At 40.1% G+C, this 14,386-nt stretch overlaps 1 protein-coding gene across 1 annotated transcript in view; it reads right to left on the bottom strand.

Annotated features, from left to right (window-relative positions):
• Positions 1–9,159: 9,159 nt before the first annotated feature.
• The window catches only part of KHDRBS2 (KH RNA binding domain containing, signal transduction associated 2), a 1,768,831-nt gene continuing 1,763,604 nt past the window's right edge, over positions 9,160–14,386 (bottom strand). The window contains exon 10 of the mRNA XM_078646808.1: positions 9,160–9,989. Coding sequence (XP_078502934.1) covers positions 9,892–9,989 — 98 coding nt within the window. The 3' untranslated portion in view covers positions 9,160–9,891. The remainder of the gene's footprint in view (positions 9,990–14,386) is intronic.

Below are 14,386 nucleotides of genomic sequence, written 5' to 3' on the forward strand. Positions count from 1 at the left end.
CTTATGGTCATTTGCCCCTTCGCTTTGGCCTCCTCTTGTCTCTCGATCCTACCGAGAGACAAGATGGCGGCCGCTACGGACTGTTTGGAATGTTGACAGACGCCGGAGAACCAATCAGCTTCGCAAACCTCCGTAACGCGAAAAGTACGCGAAGCGGAGCGCTGTTACAGATATATATCTTTTTTTGAACGTTAATTTCTCAAAATCCACTAGAGCACATATATTGAGACCTAGCAAAGGCACATCGGGCTACCAGTCCCTACAATTTTGCCAAGTTTCGTGCAAATCCATTCAGCCGTTCGATTATTATTTTATTTTATTTTTTTGCCCCGCGGGGCCCTTTTAAAACCTCCACATCAAACGTAGGGGGTCACCGAGGATCTACTATTCCCCCTTATGGTCATTTGCCCCTTCGCTTTGGCCTCCTCTTGTCTCTCGATCCTACCGAGAGACAAGATGGCGGCCGCTACGGACTGTTTGGAATGTTGACAGACGCCGGAGAACCAATCAGCTTCGCTTCACAAAGCTCCGTTGCGCGAAAAGTACGCGTCCTGGGCCGCTGCCAGGTCCGCTGTTACAGATATATATCTTTTTTTAAACGTTAATTTCTCAAAATCCACTGGAGCACATATATTGAGACCTACAAAAGGCACATCGGGCTACCAGTCCCTACAATTTTGCCAAGTTTCGTGCAAATCCATTCAGCCGTTCGGGCTAAAAGTGAGGCCAACCGCCCTATGGAAATTAACATGGGAAAAACGCGTTTTGGGACCCCCCTTTTTTCTCGGCCCCCCCTTGACGAACCCCCCCAAAATTTTCAGGGGCTGCTCAGAAACAAAATGTGCCATTTTCCTGATAATTTCAGCCAATTCCGTCCACAAACGCCAAAGTTATTAGACATAGAATTTTCAAAAATCCCATAGAGAAAAAATCCTAACTATATATACCTACTGGCGACCGCCAGTAGGTAATATATATATATATATATATATATATATATATATATATATATATATATATATATATATATACATGTATATAGATACACACACACATACACATTTAAGGGCTTAGGGGTAAGTGATATTTAGAAGTGTAAGTTGGTAAAGGTATTTTACGGTTTAGGGATGGGTTGGGGTGTCGGGTGTTAAGGCTATTTTTTAGGGTTTAGGGGTGGGTAGGGGAATTGGACAGGAAGGGTGTTTTTAGGGTTTATGGGTGGTTATGGGTACTTGGTGGTAAGGGTATTTTTAGGGATTACAGGTGGGTAAGGGTATTGGGTGTAGGGATATTATTAGGGTTTGGGGTGGGTAAGGGTATTGGGTAGTAAGGGTGATTTTGGGGTTTAGTGGTGGTTATGGAATCTGGGGTACCAGCCGCCCCACTTCAAGGTGTTCCTTGTTTACCTTTGTGCACTGCTTCGCTCTCTCTGTCAGCTCCACCAGGCCCCCTCACAAGTGCCCTGGCTGCAGCAATCCCAACCCTGGCAGTTCTGGTCATCAGGATGACAACCATGGCCGACGGTACTCAGCAGCCAAAGGTCACTAATTGTACCAGGATGCCTGCCCCGCAGATCTCTTGTTGTCAACCAAAGTTCCGCCCACGTTCCAGCTGCCAGCCAACTTTCATATCCCGGGGGCAGAGTCAGCACAAGGCAGGAGGAAGGACTCCATGCGGCTCTGTAGCGTTTGAAGGTACCCCCGCAGGAAGTAGAAGTCGTAATAACGACAGATTGAGAAGAATACAATACTCAAATCAATGCATTGAGTTTTGGGATTACCGCACAATTCGTGTGAGTAGTTTTATATGTGTTTGTTTGTACCAACCCTTGTAAGTCCTGACGAAAGCTCTACAGACCGCCTGGCCCAATAGAGCTGAAACATGTCGACAATATCACCTTAGTAATACCATATAGTCCTGTAACTCGGTCTACCAATGAGTATTCACAATTTTTAATAATGTAAGTTTGCCCAAATATTAAAAAAAATTCTGGGCACTCTTTTTCATTTTTTATCCAATCCTTTTGGGAAAGTCCTTTTGTCTCTGGACACTGCACTCGAGACTTGAGGTGCCTCTGGATGAGGCTAGCAGTACACACCAAGAGGAAAAACCCTATGATAACTGCATGAATGTCAATGTGGGGCGGATGAAGCTAATATACCGCTACTCTCAAGTATACATTGACTTCTCTGAGGGTTTCCTTATCTGCACTGAACCGAAAGTCGAGCAGTGTAACAAGTGTCCAATTTTGCTGATTGCTAATTGAATATTTTGGGGAAAGAAACGGACACTGTAATTCCTCATCCCTCCCAGTTGATTAATTACAAACTTTCATATCCCACCAGTTGACTCCAGCGCTTCAGTTTTGTCCTTTCATGCCACGTCTGTTATTCAGAGACAGTATTAAAAAGCTTGCTTCATTTAATTGAGCAAATAGAAATGTTGTAAATGTCATAGTTGTATGTGGTATGTTACTAAATAATAACACATGAATTGCAGATAAATTCACAGAGGCTTGAAATACAGGACCCCCAATGGTGGCAAAGCAATGATGAGTAGGTGTTTTCAGTGGAGGTGCATTATTACTTATTCAAGGTGTATCGATGTTGACAGCGATCTTACAATAGTGATGTAGTTACATTATTGCAGAGCATAAATGGAAATGCTCTCTGTTGTGAGTCTGGGGCAAATGTTGGTGTGACAAATATCCGGTTGGGTGATATGGATGTAGTGTTGTGCTATACCTATTCATGGTCCTGCCATGCTTGTGATAATTTCTGCCTCTACTTGAAGTGTGTTACAGCAAACAAATGATGGGCAGAATGCAAACATTCTCCCTCTGTCAAAAGATATGGGCTAAATCCATCGTTCTTTTGCCCACTACACCACCCCAGTTTGGACCCAGCCATATGCAAATCAGTCTTGACCCTGTGTCCCATGGGAACAGACCAGACCGACCTGCCCGGCCAGGTCCTCCCTGGACTGGAAACAAGCATCCTGGGACCGGTTTCGGGGTATGTCACCCTTCTTCAGCCAGGCTAGCTTGAATCCAGTGGCACAGTGAGCTAGGTACCCATGTCTAGGCATAGCCATCCAACTTAGGCCAAAAAGGAATGCTGACAATGCAGACATTCTTCCTCAGTCAAAACATCTGGGTTAAATCCATCATTTTTTTGCCCACTACGCCACCCCAGTTTGGACCAAGCCATATGCAAATCAGTATTGACCATGTGCCTCTTGGGAACAGTCCAGACTGAACTGCCAGGCCAGGTTCTCCCTGGACCAGAAATAAGCATCCTGGGACCGGTTGCAGGGTATGTCACCCTCCTTCAGCCAGGCTAGCTTGAATCCAGTGGCACAATGAGCATGGGACCCACGTCTGGGCATACCCATCGAACTTAGGCCAAAAAGTTTTACAGCAAACAAATGATGGACGGAATGCTGACAATGCAAGCATTCTCCCCCAGTCAAAAGATCTGGGTTAAATCCATTGTTCTTTTGCCCACTACACCAACCCAGTTTGGACCCAGCCATATGCAAATCAATTTTGACCCTGTGTCCCATGGGAACAGTCCAGACCAAACTGCCAGGCCAGGTCCTCCCTGAACCAGAAACAAGCATCCTGGGACCATTTTCAGAGTATGTCGACCTTCTTAAACCAGAATAGCTTGAATCCAGTGGCACAGTGAGCAAGGGACCTACGGCTGGGCATACCCATCCCACTTAGGGCGAAACGTTTTACAGCAAACAAGTGATGGACGGAATGCTGACAATGCAAACATTCTCCCCAGTCAAAAGATCTGGGTTAAATCATTTGTTCATTTGCCCCCTACGCCACCCCAGTCTACTTGAAGTGTTGCATGTAGGGGCCTAGGAAGGTTGAGTAGAGAGTCAACCCTGTCACAAGTCAAAATTCTTCCTTTGCATTTGATTTATTTGGTAGTATGTTTTACACCAGGCATATCTTCAGTTTATGAAGATGGTGATATTAGCACAGTGGATGGGATTTTGGATTGGATTAGGGCGGAGCATGGCTCAGTGGAATTCCACAGAGTTATTATGCAACTCTGCAGAATTCCATGTAGTGCAACTCCACAAGCTTCACCCACCAATGCCTGTAATCTACTCATGCTTTCTCCAACTTCGGAGAATCAGACAAATCTCAAAATACTTCATTCATGATACTATCATTAAAATAATAATCACCCTAGTCGTGTCATGGATGGAATGCGCCAATGCTCTATATCTGAACCTCATAGTAGGTCTAAACCGTAAACTTCAAAGAGGGCAAACTACCCAGTCGTTACCACATCCGTCCTATGCTGAGGAAGTTGCACTGGTTCCTAATTGCTCAGAGTGCCACATTTAAAGGGGCTGTATTATTTTTGAATCTCTGCATGACAAAAGTTCAGCTTTCATACCATACGTATTCACAGCTACACACCTACACACAATTTAAGATCTTCTTCCCTGAATTTGTTGACTGTTCCAAAATTCAAAAGGAAAATGATGGGCAGTGCACGATTTGCGATAATTGCCCGTCAAACATTGAACCCCTTCCCACTTGACATAAGATCTGCTCCCAAGTATGCGACATTTAGGCAACTCCTAAAAACAATGATATTTAAGCAAATGCAAGGTTAATCCCCGGACAGTGCAAAAGCAACTGCTGATGGCAGAACAATGTCATACATTCACCCCAGTACAGAGATCTGGGCCTAAATCAAACGTTTTTATGCTCACCATGCCATTCCAGTTTGAACCCAGCCATATGCAAATCAGTCTTGAACCTGTGCCCCATGGGAACAGTCCAGCCCAAACTGGTTAGCCAGGTCCTCCCTGGACTGTAAACAAGCATCCTAGGACCGGTTTCGGGCTTTTAGCCCTCATCAGCCAGGATAGCTTGATTCCAGTGGCATGGAGAGCACAGGACTCACGTCTGAGCATACCCATCCCATGGAGAGCACGGGACTCACGTCTGAGCATACCCATCCCATGGAGAGCACGGGACTCACGTCTGAGCATACCTGTCCCTTGGACAGTGTCCTGCAGCTTTGTTACTTTAGCGCCAAGGAACCTATTTGTTGTACCTGCACATTACAAGTCACCAGTAACAAGCAGACCAAATATCTCCTTCAATCTATTTAGGATTGGTCTTTATTGGACTGTTTATGACTATTTTCTGTAAGGAAGCCTGTGCCACCTTGCCCTGTGACTATTCTGAATTAGGTTAGATGGTTGAAGATTAGACATTTTATCAAACTAGCATGTTATATAAACTAAAAAAAAAAGATCATTTTAATGGAGCTCAATGGGAACAACCAGTAGGAGTGTTACAGATGGCATTCCTCCCCTTCAGTTGAAAGTAAAATAAAAGCATACACTTTAAACACATTTTAATACATGGAACATAAAAGGCTAGATTTACTAAGGACTTGGATTGTCCTATCGTGACTCAGTCATTGCAAGGCAAAGCAAGTCCTTGAATGGAATTTAAAAAGCCACACAAAGGGTGATTTGTCTCGCCTTGGGTGACTTTGTAAAGAAATGCAATGCAATGCATCAGTTTGTGCTGTGTTTCATTGCATTATGTTGCTGTATGTGCTCCATGTCTGGATCATGGGTGTTCCTATCTATCCACGCATGGATTTACACACAATGCCAGATTTACTAAAGGTAGTAAACATAGGATTGCACCTAAATAATTCACCTACCAGAAAGGTATAACAATGAGAAATATATTTAGCCTACCGCAGAGAGGTGTAGTCAAGAGAAATATCTTTATTTCTCCAAGTTATTTGCTCTTTTCATGTGTGCTTTATTCTGCATGCACACATAATTAGCCTCTAAAGAATATTATTTGCGCAGAAAGGCATCCCTTCCTGCACAGAAAAAATCCTGCCCCTAGCTCTGTCACCCATGCACCATTGTGCGATGGTGCCTGAGTTGGTCTTAGTCACCATACAGTGCGCCTGTATTAGGATGCAGCAGAAGTGGTCTGTATCTTAGTAGATATGGCACATTTCTTCTCTCTTCATTTCACGCAATGTAGCGCAGCAAGTTAGTTGCTGCATTTCGTTGCCTGAAAACGTTAGCAAATCTTTTCCTTTAGTCCCTATCAAAATAAAATGTGAAGAATCAGGAATGGAGGAATAACTGCATAGTAATATAACCAAAAGATGCATCAAAGCTAGGTTAGTTTACCTGATATTGTAGTGCAGTGTGAGTTAAATTCATGAAAGAAAGTCGTAAATATGTACACTTGCAAGCATGTTTATTTTTGACACTTTGGGATTTACAAAACCTGTCTGTGTTACACTTAAAAACCTATGCCAGCCTACCTAGCATTACCCTGTAAACGTTTTCTGCATTGCATTTTTTCCCAAAGGTAGTCACATGTTCACAATGTCTAATTATGTACATTGTACAATTAAACACTGTAAAATGCGAACACCTGAGTGCAATAGCACATTTTGTGTTCTTTTTAGCTACATGGGTTAATATGTTTTTCTCATGGAAAACTACCCAGTTTTTTAGGTGCACCATTTTATTTCCCACCCTGGAAATGGGTTTATTCTTCATTTTGACAAAAGAAAAGCCGTGAACATACAAGGTAGGATATGAACTAGAATGTTCCAAAGCTTTCCAGTGAATCAACACCCTAGAACACACACATTCCAGTTTGCATGGCATTTAATCAGACACAATGTTATGAATTTGTGAGGCAATACTTCACATAAGTCAAAAGAACATGATTTCACAGCCTCCTTCAGTAAATACTTTGCAGTTGTAAGTCAAGCCACTTGCGCATGTAAGAGAAACGTAGATGTCCAAATCGTTCTGTGAATACAGCCTATATCTTTGACATTGTTACCTTCAGAAATCAATATGACTGCCAAATCAATTTAAGGGTAGGTAGGAGATCTGCTTAATCGTGGTGCTCAGCATTGCCCTAAATTTGCACAAAATCCATTAACAGAAATGACGATGTGCCCAATTCTCCCAAAATATTTAAACGTATTTGTGTAGACCTATAGCACCATTGGGAAGACTGTTGGGAATTCACAGAGAATTCCAAAGGAAGGCTCCTTAGGATCCAACACTTACTTTATCCAGGAGTACGTATGGAAATTATTTGTGAATTCTATGTTAGTTAAATGTAAAATTATTTTTGTATGTGTACATGGGCTGGTGAAGTATGAGTAATTGGGCCTCACATGTGCAATTACATTTACTATTTTTTTCCTTCAAAGGGAAAATATCGTTTCCTGTGACACAGCCCTTTCCCCTACACCCATCAAACAGGAAGCCTTCTCTTCCATATTGCAGCCTGGTTACTCATATATTCCATCCGGGGGCAGGAGTACATTTCCAACCATAGCAACGTGGGAATGTACCTTTACAAAACTCAAAAATTGGCAAGTTTATGAGTGTTCACCTAATTACACTGAGAGAAACGCACTGTAACAGTCACAACCTGATGTTGGAAGCATATTGGCACACACACATAATGCATTATACTGGCGTAATTTATGAGGGCAAATTCGCATTTTCTAAATGCAAAACCTAACTTTCCACGTAAAAACTAGGTAATTGTGTACTAAAGTTCTACGTAGGTCCTCAAATACCTTTGTCAATTTAGGCCCAAAGTGATCGACATATTGCATACATTGCTTCAGAGTTAACGCAAGAAAAACATTACTGTACCTGAACAATTTCACCAGTCCAGACCAGTCCAGACGTTTAACAGACCAAAGGACTAAATACAGTAGGAATGTGGCACTCCTGTGGAGAAAGAAGCTTACAACATCAGATGCTCAGCTTACCTCAGCACTCTGAATTAGAACTGCTGCTTAGCGTCCCAATAACCATGTGCACCTGAAATATTGAAGCAGATCAAACACAAGTTACCAATCATGCACTTGAACGGACAATCCTGAATAACATTTCAGATTAATATATCAGAGGATACATTTCACAAGCTTTGCAAATTACTAGTAAATGTTAGCATGCAACTTCAATTGCAAGAGATTACGAGCACACGCTAAGCCATAACATTTTTAATACTTTGGTCTCATCAAAAAAGTAAACCAATTACATTGACAAAAGCCACCATTTTCCATTTGAAAAAACAAACTGTAGTTTAGACATAAACAGTTCAGTTATCCCTAGATCATGCTACCATTCCTTTTCCATAAATAATTTAGGTTATATAGTTAAAGTTAGCAAGAGTTGCATTTCTGTTATTGTTAATTTTAGTTCTGTTTATTAACTGGAAGGTTAGATAGTGCAAAATGAGAAAATAATAATTTGTTGACACTAGTTAATGTTAATTAGATGGTTTAAGATCCTAAAATCCTATTTTGTTATGTTTTGGTAGGTTTACTTTTTTAACTATAGGTAGCTTAATAATAGAGAATATTTAACATTTACTTGCATACGCCACATTACAGAGTTTCTCTTAGTGTTACCTGTTTAACGTTAAGTCATCCTTTGAGTCCTGCGACATATTTCCTTAATAATCATCAGCCATCAAGTCTGATAGTCTCAAAAGAAATATCAGCCCTCTAAACTGCCTTCAAGGGCGGTGATATTTAGCACTGAAAATTACAAATAAAGTTTTTGAAGTTGAAGAGCAAGAACCGGGCAGTGACACTGATGATTTGTTTATAAAATACAAATTGTTATAAACTACGCAGATGCAGTCAAAGCACTCCTTTGAGCGGAAACAAGGTAAATCTATGCAATGCTCACAAAGTTATATGGGTTCATTAATATGCGGGGAAACTCAGCGGTTAAAGAACTAGGCATTTAGACACTCTGGTAAGTGATAATCTTACCTCATTAAACTCCATTACATTCTCGCGAGAGACATGCTAATACAAACAAGTCAATGAGAGTTTGTGTTTAGCAAGATCAAGCTTAGAGGATGGTTTAAAATCAATTTATTGTTCTAAATCATTTTCCATTAACAAGTTATACATTATTCTTTGCTAACCATAATTCATGTAACAGTTTAGTTGGTTACCTTTTTAAATTATTTAACAACCATAAGTTAGTGATACAACTTTTAACGTCTTACACAAGAAAAATGCTTAAAACACGCTTGGGATGATTTTTGTAATTTTAAATATAAAAACATTTAAGGCATCTCTTGACGAAGAAAAAAAGCAGGCATTTAAAAGTTAGAAAACACGTAATTCAAAATTTAATTTGTTGCAAAAGGTTTCAGCTTTATTGACAAATTATGGCAAACATTTGACAAATTGTGGTTTCCTATTTAGAGAAGCTTACACATGGACCTTTATGAGATTATTTTAACAAATACAGGTTAAAACACTGAACAAATTCAGTTAGCTACATACATACAGTAGCCCCTTGTTTTCAACTCCTTTGTAACAGCATTTTAAATTATATTTACAAACTGAATATTGAACATTTTAATGTAACATATTAGAAAAGAAAGGTTAAAACATCTTATCTACACCTCCATTACCTCCCATTTCATAAATCATATACGAATATGTCAGCAACCATTGCCAACAACTTTTTTTCACTGTGGTTATGTGCATTAACTTCAATTCTGTGACACCTTCATGCTTTCTTTAAAAATATTTACAAACAACAATGAATCGCCACCAAGAAAACAGTTCCTGCTGGCTTTTTCTCTAGACAATGTTCACCAAAGCTTTTCAGTCCTTATTATAAAAGAATCCTAGTGCCACTGACACACCAAATGTTTTAAGAAATACACGAATATAGGATAACTGTAAATCAGTAATCCCTGGATAGAAAAGAAATGGACTATTACTTGTCTTGTTGCTGTCATTTTTGTGCTGACCAGAGGCTATAAAGTGGCTTTGAGATGAAGTCACAGATGATGAGGGTCCTTCAATATCTAACATATGGGTGTTCTCTGTAGCCCCCTCTGGCTGACCTGACAGTGTGCGTTTTTAAAATAGGGCGGGCCGAATTCCAATCTTCATGTCCTAATGCAAAGAAAAAGCAAGAGATACATTCTATGAAACCTACCATTAAAAGTAGAACATAGTAATTATCTGGAAGAAACAGTATTCTTCATACATGACAAAGTTGACAATTATAGATAATTTGTCCCTCATTATTAGTTTTTCGGAAAAGGGTGGGGTATTTACCAGATGTGGTAAACACCTTTACTCCAGAAAAAGGTATTAACCACGTTTGGTAAGTACTTCCTGTTAGACTTTTTTTAAATGTAGTACAGTATGCAGAATCTTTTTTTAACACACTGAATTCCATGCTTTTTTTCCAGGATTTCTCCTCCAATACATTTTGGCAGGTTTGACCTGCCAGAATCTATCAGCAGAAAACTGCACAGTATGATAATTATCATTTTGCAGGGACCAGAATTTAGCTATTACCACGTAATGAGGGTTTTTAAATTTGATGATAGATATCAATCATCATGCCAACACAGACATATGGCATTACAAAGCATTAATGAGTACATGAATTATTACTATTGAAGTACTCTTTAAGTGCTCTTACATTCTTTTGTCAATCATGCCGAAACATCGAAAACTCCTTATAAGTAAAAGTGAAAACAGAACACAGTAATTTCTATTTGTACTAATTGTATATAAATATTCCCTGAATAGTCTCATTCTAATATTTTGGAGACAATTCTAAGAGGCATGAAAGAGTACCTAAATGAGTACCACTGGATAAGTACTTTATGCCCTAAGCCTTCATATATCCATTTCCCATTGTACTTGACATACAGAACACAAATTTTCTCGAACTATACCTCTGTTTACAAGTTCTGCCCCATGTAAGTTTGAAAGATTCTGAATTAAGTTATATGGTTGGAGATTGGACATAATTTGGTCCTAAAAGTTCAGCTGACTTTTTCATTTATTTGTTCTAAAATATACAATGCTGCACATCCTGTCTTGCAACATTCATAGAGAGACCTAATTTATAACAATATAATGCAATTAAACATGTAATTCCCAATTTAGCAAAGCTGTGATAACCACAGGTGGAGAAGTGTGGCTCAATGGTTAGAGCGGCAGACCCTGATGCAGAGGTCTATCCCAGGACCAGGGTTCAATTCCCCACCTCGGTGGGTCTTGGGCTAAAAAATTCCACGGACCTGATCATTCTCGCCTCGGTGCCTATTCCAATCATGGAGTCCCACTCTGCAACTCTGGGCAATAGCTTGCTTAATCTCCACAACGGCCCCCACAATGCTAAGGATGCCTGGCCTCAACCTTGGGGGTGCCCAGGAGTGGGCACCTCATAGGGAAAGCCAGGATGGGTTCCACAGCGCCTTGAGACCCTTGCGGGTGAGTAGTGCGCTATACAAGTATCAATTTACATTTACATTTACAGATTATGCACTGGCTCGATAATACACAGAATGGAGAGAACAAAGACGGTAGTCAACATTTTGCTTCCAACCATGGGATGGTCTTGGGTGGCCCCAAACACCATACCATGGCCCATCAGGGTGTACCTTCTTAGTGGCCTGGGTGTCTAACCTTCAGGCTGTCAGACTCAACATATAGAGTAAAGGGAAAAATCAAAGATGCCGCTTGAAAAAATATTACGTGAGTTAGAGAAAATAATATAGCTAAATAAAGTTACAATAAAACTAAAAGAAAATGGGCAAACTAGTTACTCCAACAGAACCTTAAAGAACCCCTCTAGTGGTGTATCCTTAAATGATAAGGCATTGATGATGAGTGCAACAGTTTATTGAAAAGTACTTGAAAAGTTGAAAACAGCTATGAGAGAAAAAAATATTAGGGCTGAAGTAATGCTCAGTGACAGAAAAAAAAATGGGAACTTTTTTGGCAACAATAACTAGCATTCAATAAATCTACAAACTATTAGCAAATGGCAAGAAGACGTCAATCTAGAAAAGAACGGAACAAATGGGCTGTCTTTAAGAAATCATGATCGGACTAAAGGAATTAAAGAAAACCCTAAGAAAGCAAGGTGGTAATTTTGGACAAATAAAATTTAAAGCAAAATGTATTAGGAGAGAAATATTTTTGCAACAAAATAGATAGATGCAATTCTTATTAATACAAATGATTAAATGTAATGTTCCCTTAGTAGTGGATCTGTGACATCATATGTGCAGGCATAGTATTATGGCCTCCCCTTATTTGTGCTCGTAAAGACAACGTTAATAGACAACTGGACTCTTTCTCACACATAGCTTCCTAAAGGATATATTACCATTCTCCAGAATTTGAAACCCAGGCATGATGGAGTGGGTGTGCTGATGCATCAATACCATATCAACTGTAAAAATCTTAAAGGTGTACATTGTGGGTGTTTTCATTGTATATATCCAAACTGCACCATGATCCGACCTCATTCTTCCTTCCTTTCTTACGTACGAGAAAGATGGAGAGTAGAATGGAGGAAGGAATGAGAGGAGAAGGAACAAAATGCAAGAAAGCCTGAGCCTAGATGTGGGAAACTCAAACTGGCATGGTACAGGTTCAAGAGCTGCTTTGATCTTTGGGAGTGTGCCACTGAATGTGAGGGCATTTCCCAACTCTCCCAACTCCCTTCCATTGATAACATCATATTTTCTGAATGAAAAAATATTCCAGCATGCCATGTGCCCGAGTTAGCTCCTGTAAGAATTATTGCTATTTTTACAAGCAGACGGCACTTTCCTAAAATTGCCTTCTCTTTGCCACATCAACCTCTGGCACACATTTAGGTTTGTGACTCTTGGACTAGTTTCTTGGAAACACTGGCCTTGTTGACACAGAACACTTTGTGAGCACAGTATCAAATTGCCTTGACATTAGAGATATGGCCCTCACATGCCTTTAATATTATGTCCATGTAGTGACGCCGCTATCTGCACAATCTGAGCCAGAGGCAAGGATACCATTTTCTATATATATTCTTATGTTTCCTGTCATAATCAGAGGATACACTTCTGCTGACTTTGAGGGGTCACCGCATGCCAGAGCCTTTGCCTCTCAGGTGACCTCATCCCTGTGAGGGGGTGTCAATTTCATGACCTAGGCAGGGTATTATACTCTTACCCATCAGGTAATGGGGTTAGATCATCCAGGAGAGGGCTTCTTGGCAAAAGATACATCTGCACACTAGACACGTAGGCTAGTGTTTCGTATTGTAGGAGTGTGCTATATAATTAAACTATTCTATACTGTTGCATATGTATGCGTATATACGTTGTTTCAACAAAATGATTGAGCTACTCATTTTGTTTACCATTCTGACACCCAGTATACATTTTGTCTGCTTCTGTCTATTAATCATTGCAGCCCATATATTCTACTTCATATTGAACATGCCCCTATGTGCAATCTTTGTATATGTATCTGAGCAAAAGAGAACACAAGCGACTAAGTGAAAAGTTGGAAGTCTATCACCATGGGTACTGAGGGTACAGAGTTGTCAGGTTCATTGGTTGCCAGAACTGTTTTGGTTTGGGCGATAATGGCAGCACTGTGAGCTAGCTGGAACAAGGGACGTCATATTCTGTGGGGGTGCATGGAATCAGTCTGGCACCATCCCATGTTTATGTTGCCACCAAATGTGTAGTTCCTACTAATGGGTGGTAATTACATGACAAGCAAATTATTCAATCAAAAATGGAAAGATCCTTCTAATTGTATTTGGCAAACACAGCTCTGCAGCTTCCACTGATGAAAAGGCTGGTACCACTGGTGTTTCAATGAATCTATGTCCATTATATTGTGAATTACCTTTATCAAGCTATTATAAGGCAAGGGTTTGGCTCTTATGAGTTTCAGGATGGGTGAAAAATATCTTTACTTTTAACAACTGTTCACTATTTAAGCAATGATACCTAATTGAGCATCTTGACATAATAATCTGGATGAAAGATTTCATGATCACAAATGTTTGTGCCAGCCAGGAAGGGGAATAACATAAGGGAGGGATGAAAGTTCATAAATGCACTGTGCATTTGTAGGAATGTAACAAATACATGCATAAATATATAGGCCTGGTATGCTTGTGGGCCATTTCATGTTACTGGGATATTACATAGTTAAGGTGTCCCATGCATACCAGGGATCATGGTCATTATAGTTCAAGGAGGTCTGTGAATAATGTACATGGAGATAAGAGTCTGCAGATACACTTTTAATAAATATACAAATATTAAGAGAAATTAGAAGTACCTAGCATGTAACTCAATGGCTGCCTGATCTCTAAACTCCATAGAGCTGCAACTCGTATTCAACAGAATGAAGAATGTTTGCCACAACCAAATACTACTCTGAAAGACTCCAAAGAGGTTTTGATGAAGCCACCTTTTTTTAAATTTTACTCAGCTGGTCCATACAAGTACCAGTAGACGTCCTGTAATGAATCATGAATT

This window comes from Lissotriton helveticus, chromosome 6 (assembly GCF_964261635.1).
Source record: "Lissotriton helveticus chromosome 6, aLisHel1.1, whole genome shotgun sequence".
Lineage (NCBI taxonomy): Eukaryota > Metazoa > Chordata > Amphibia > Caudata > Salamandridae > Lissotriton > Lissotriton helveticus.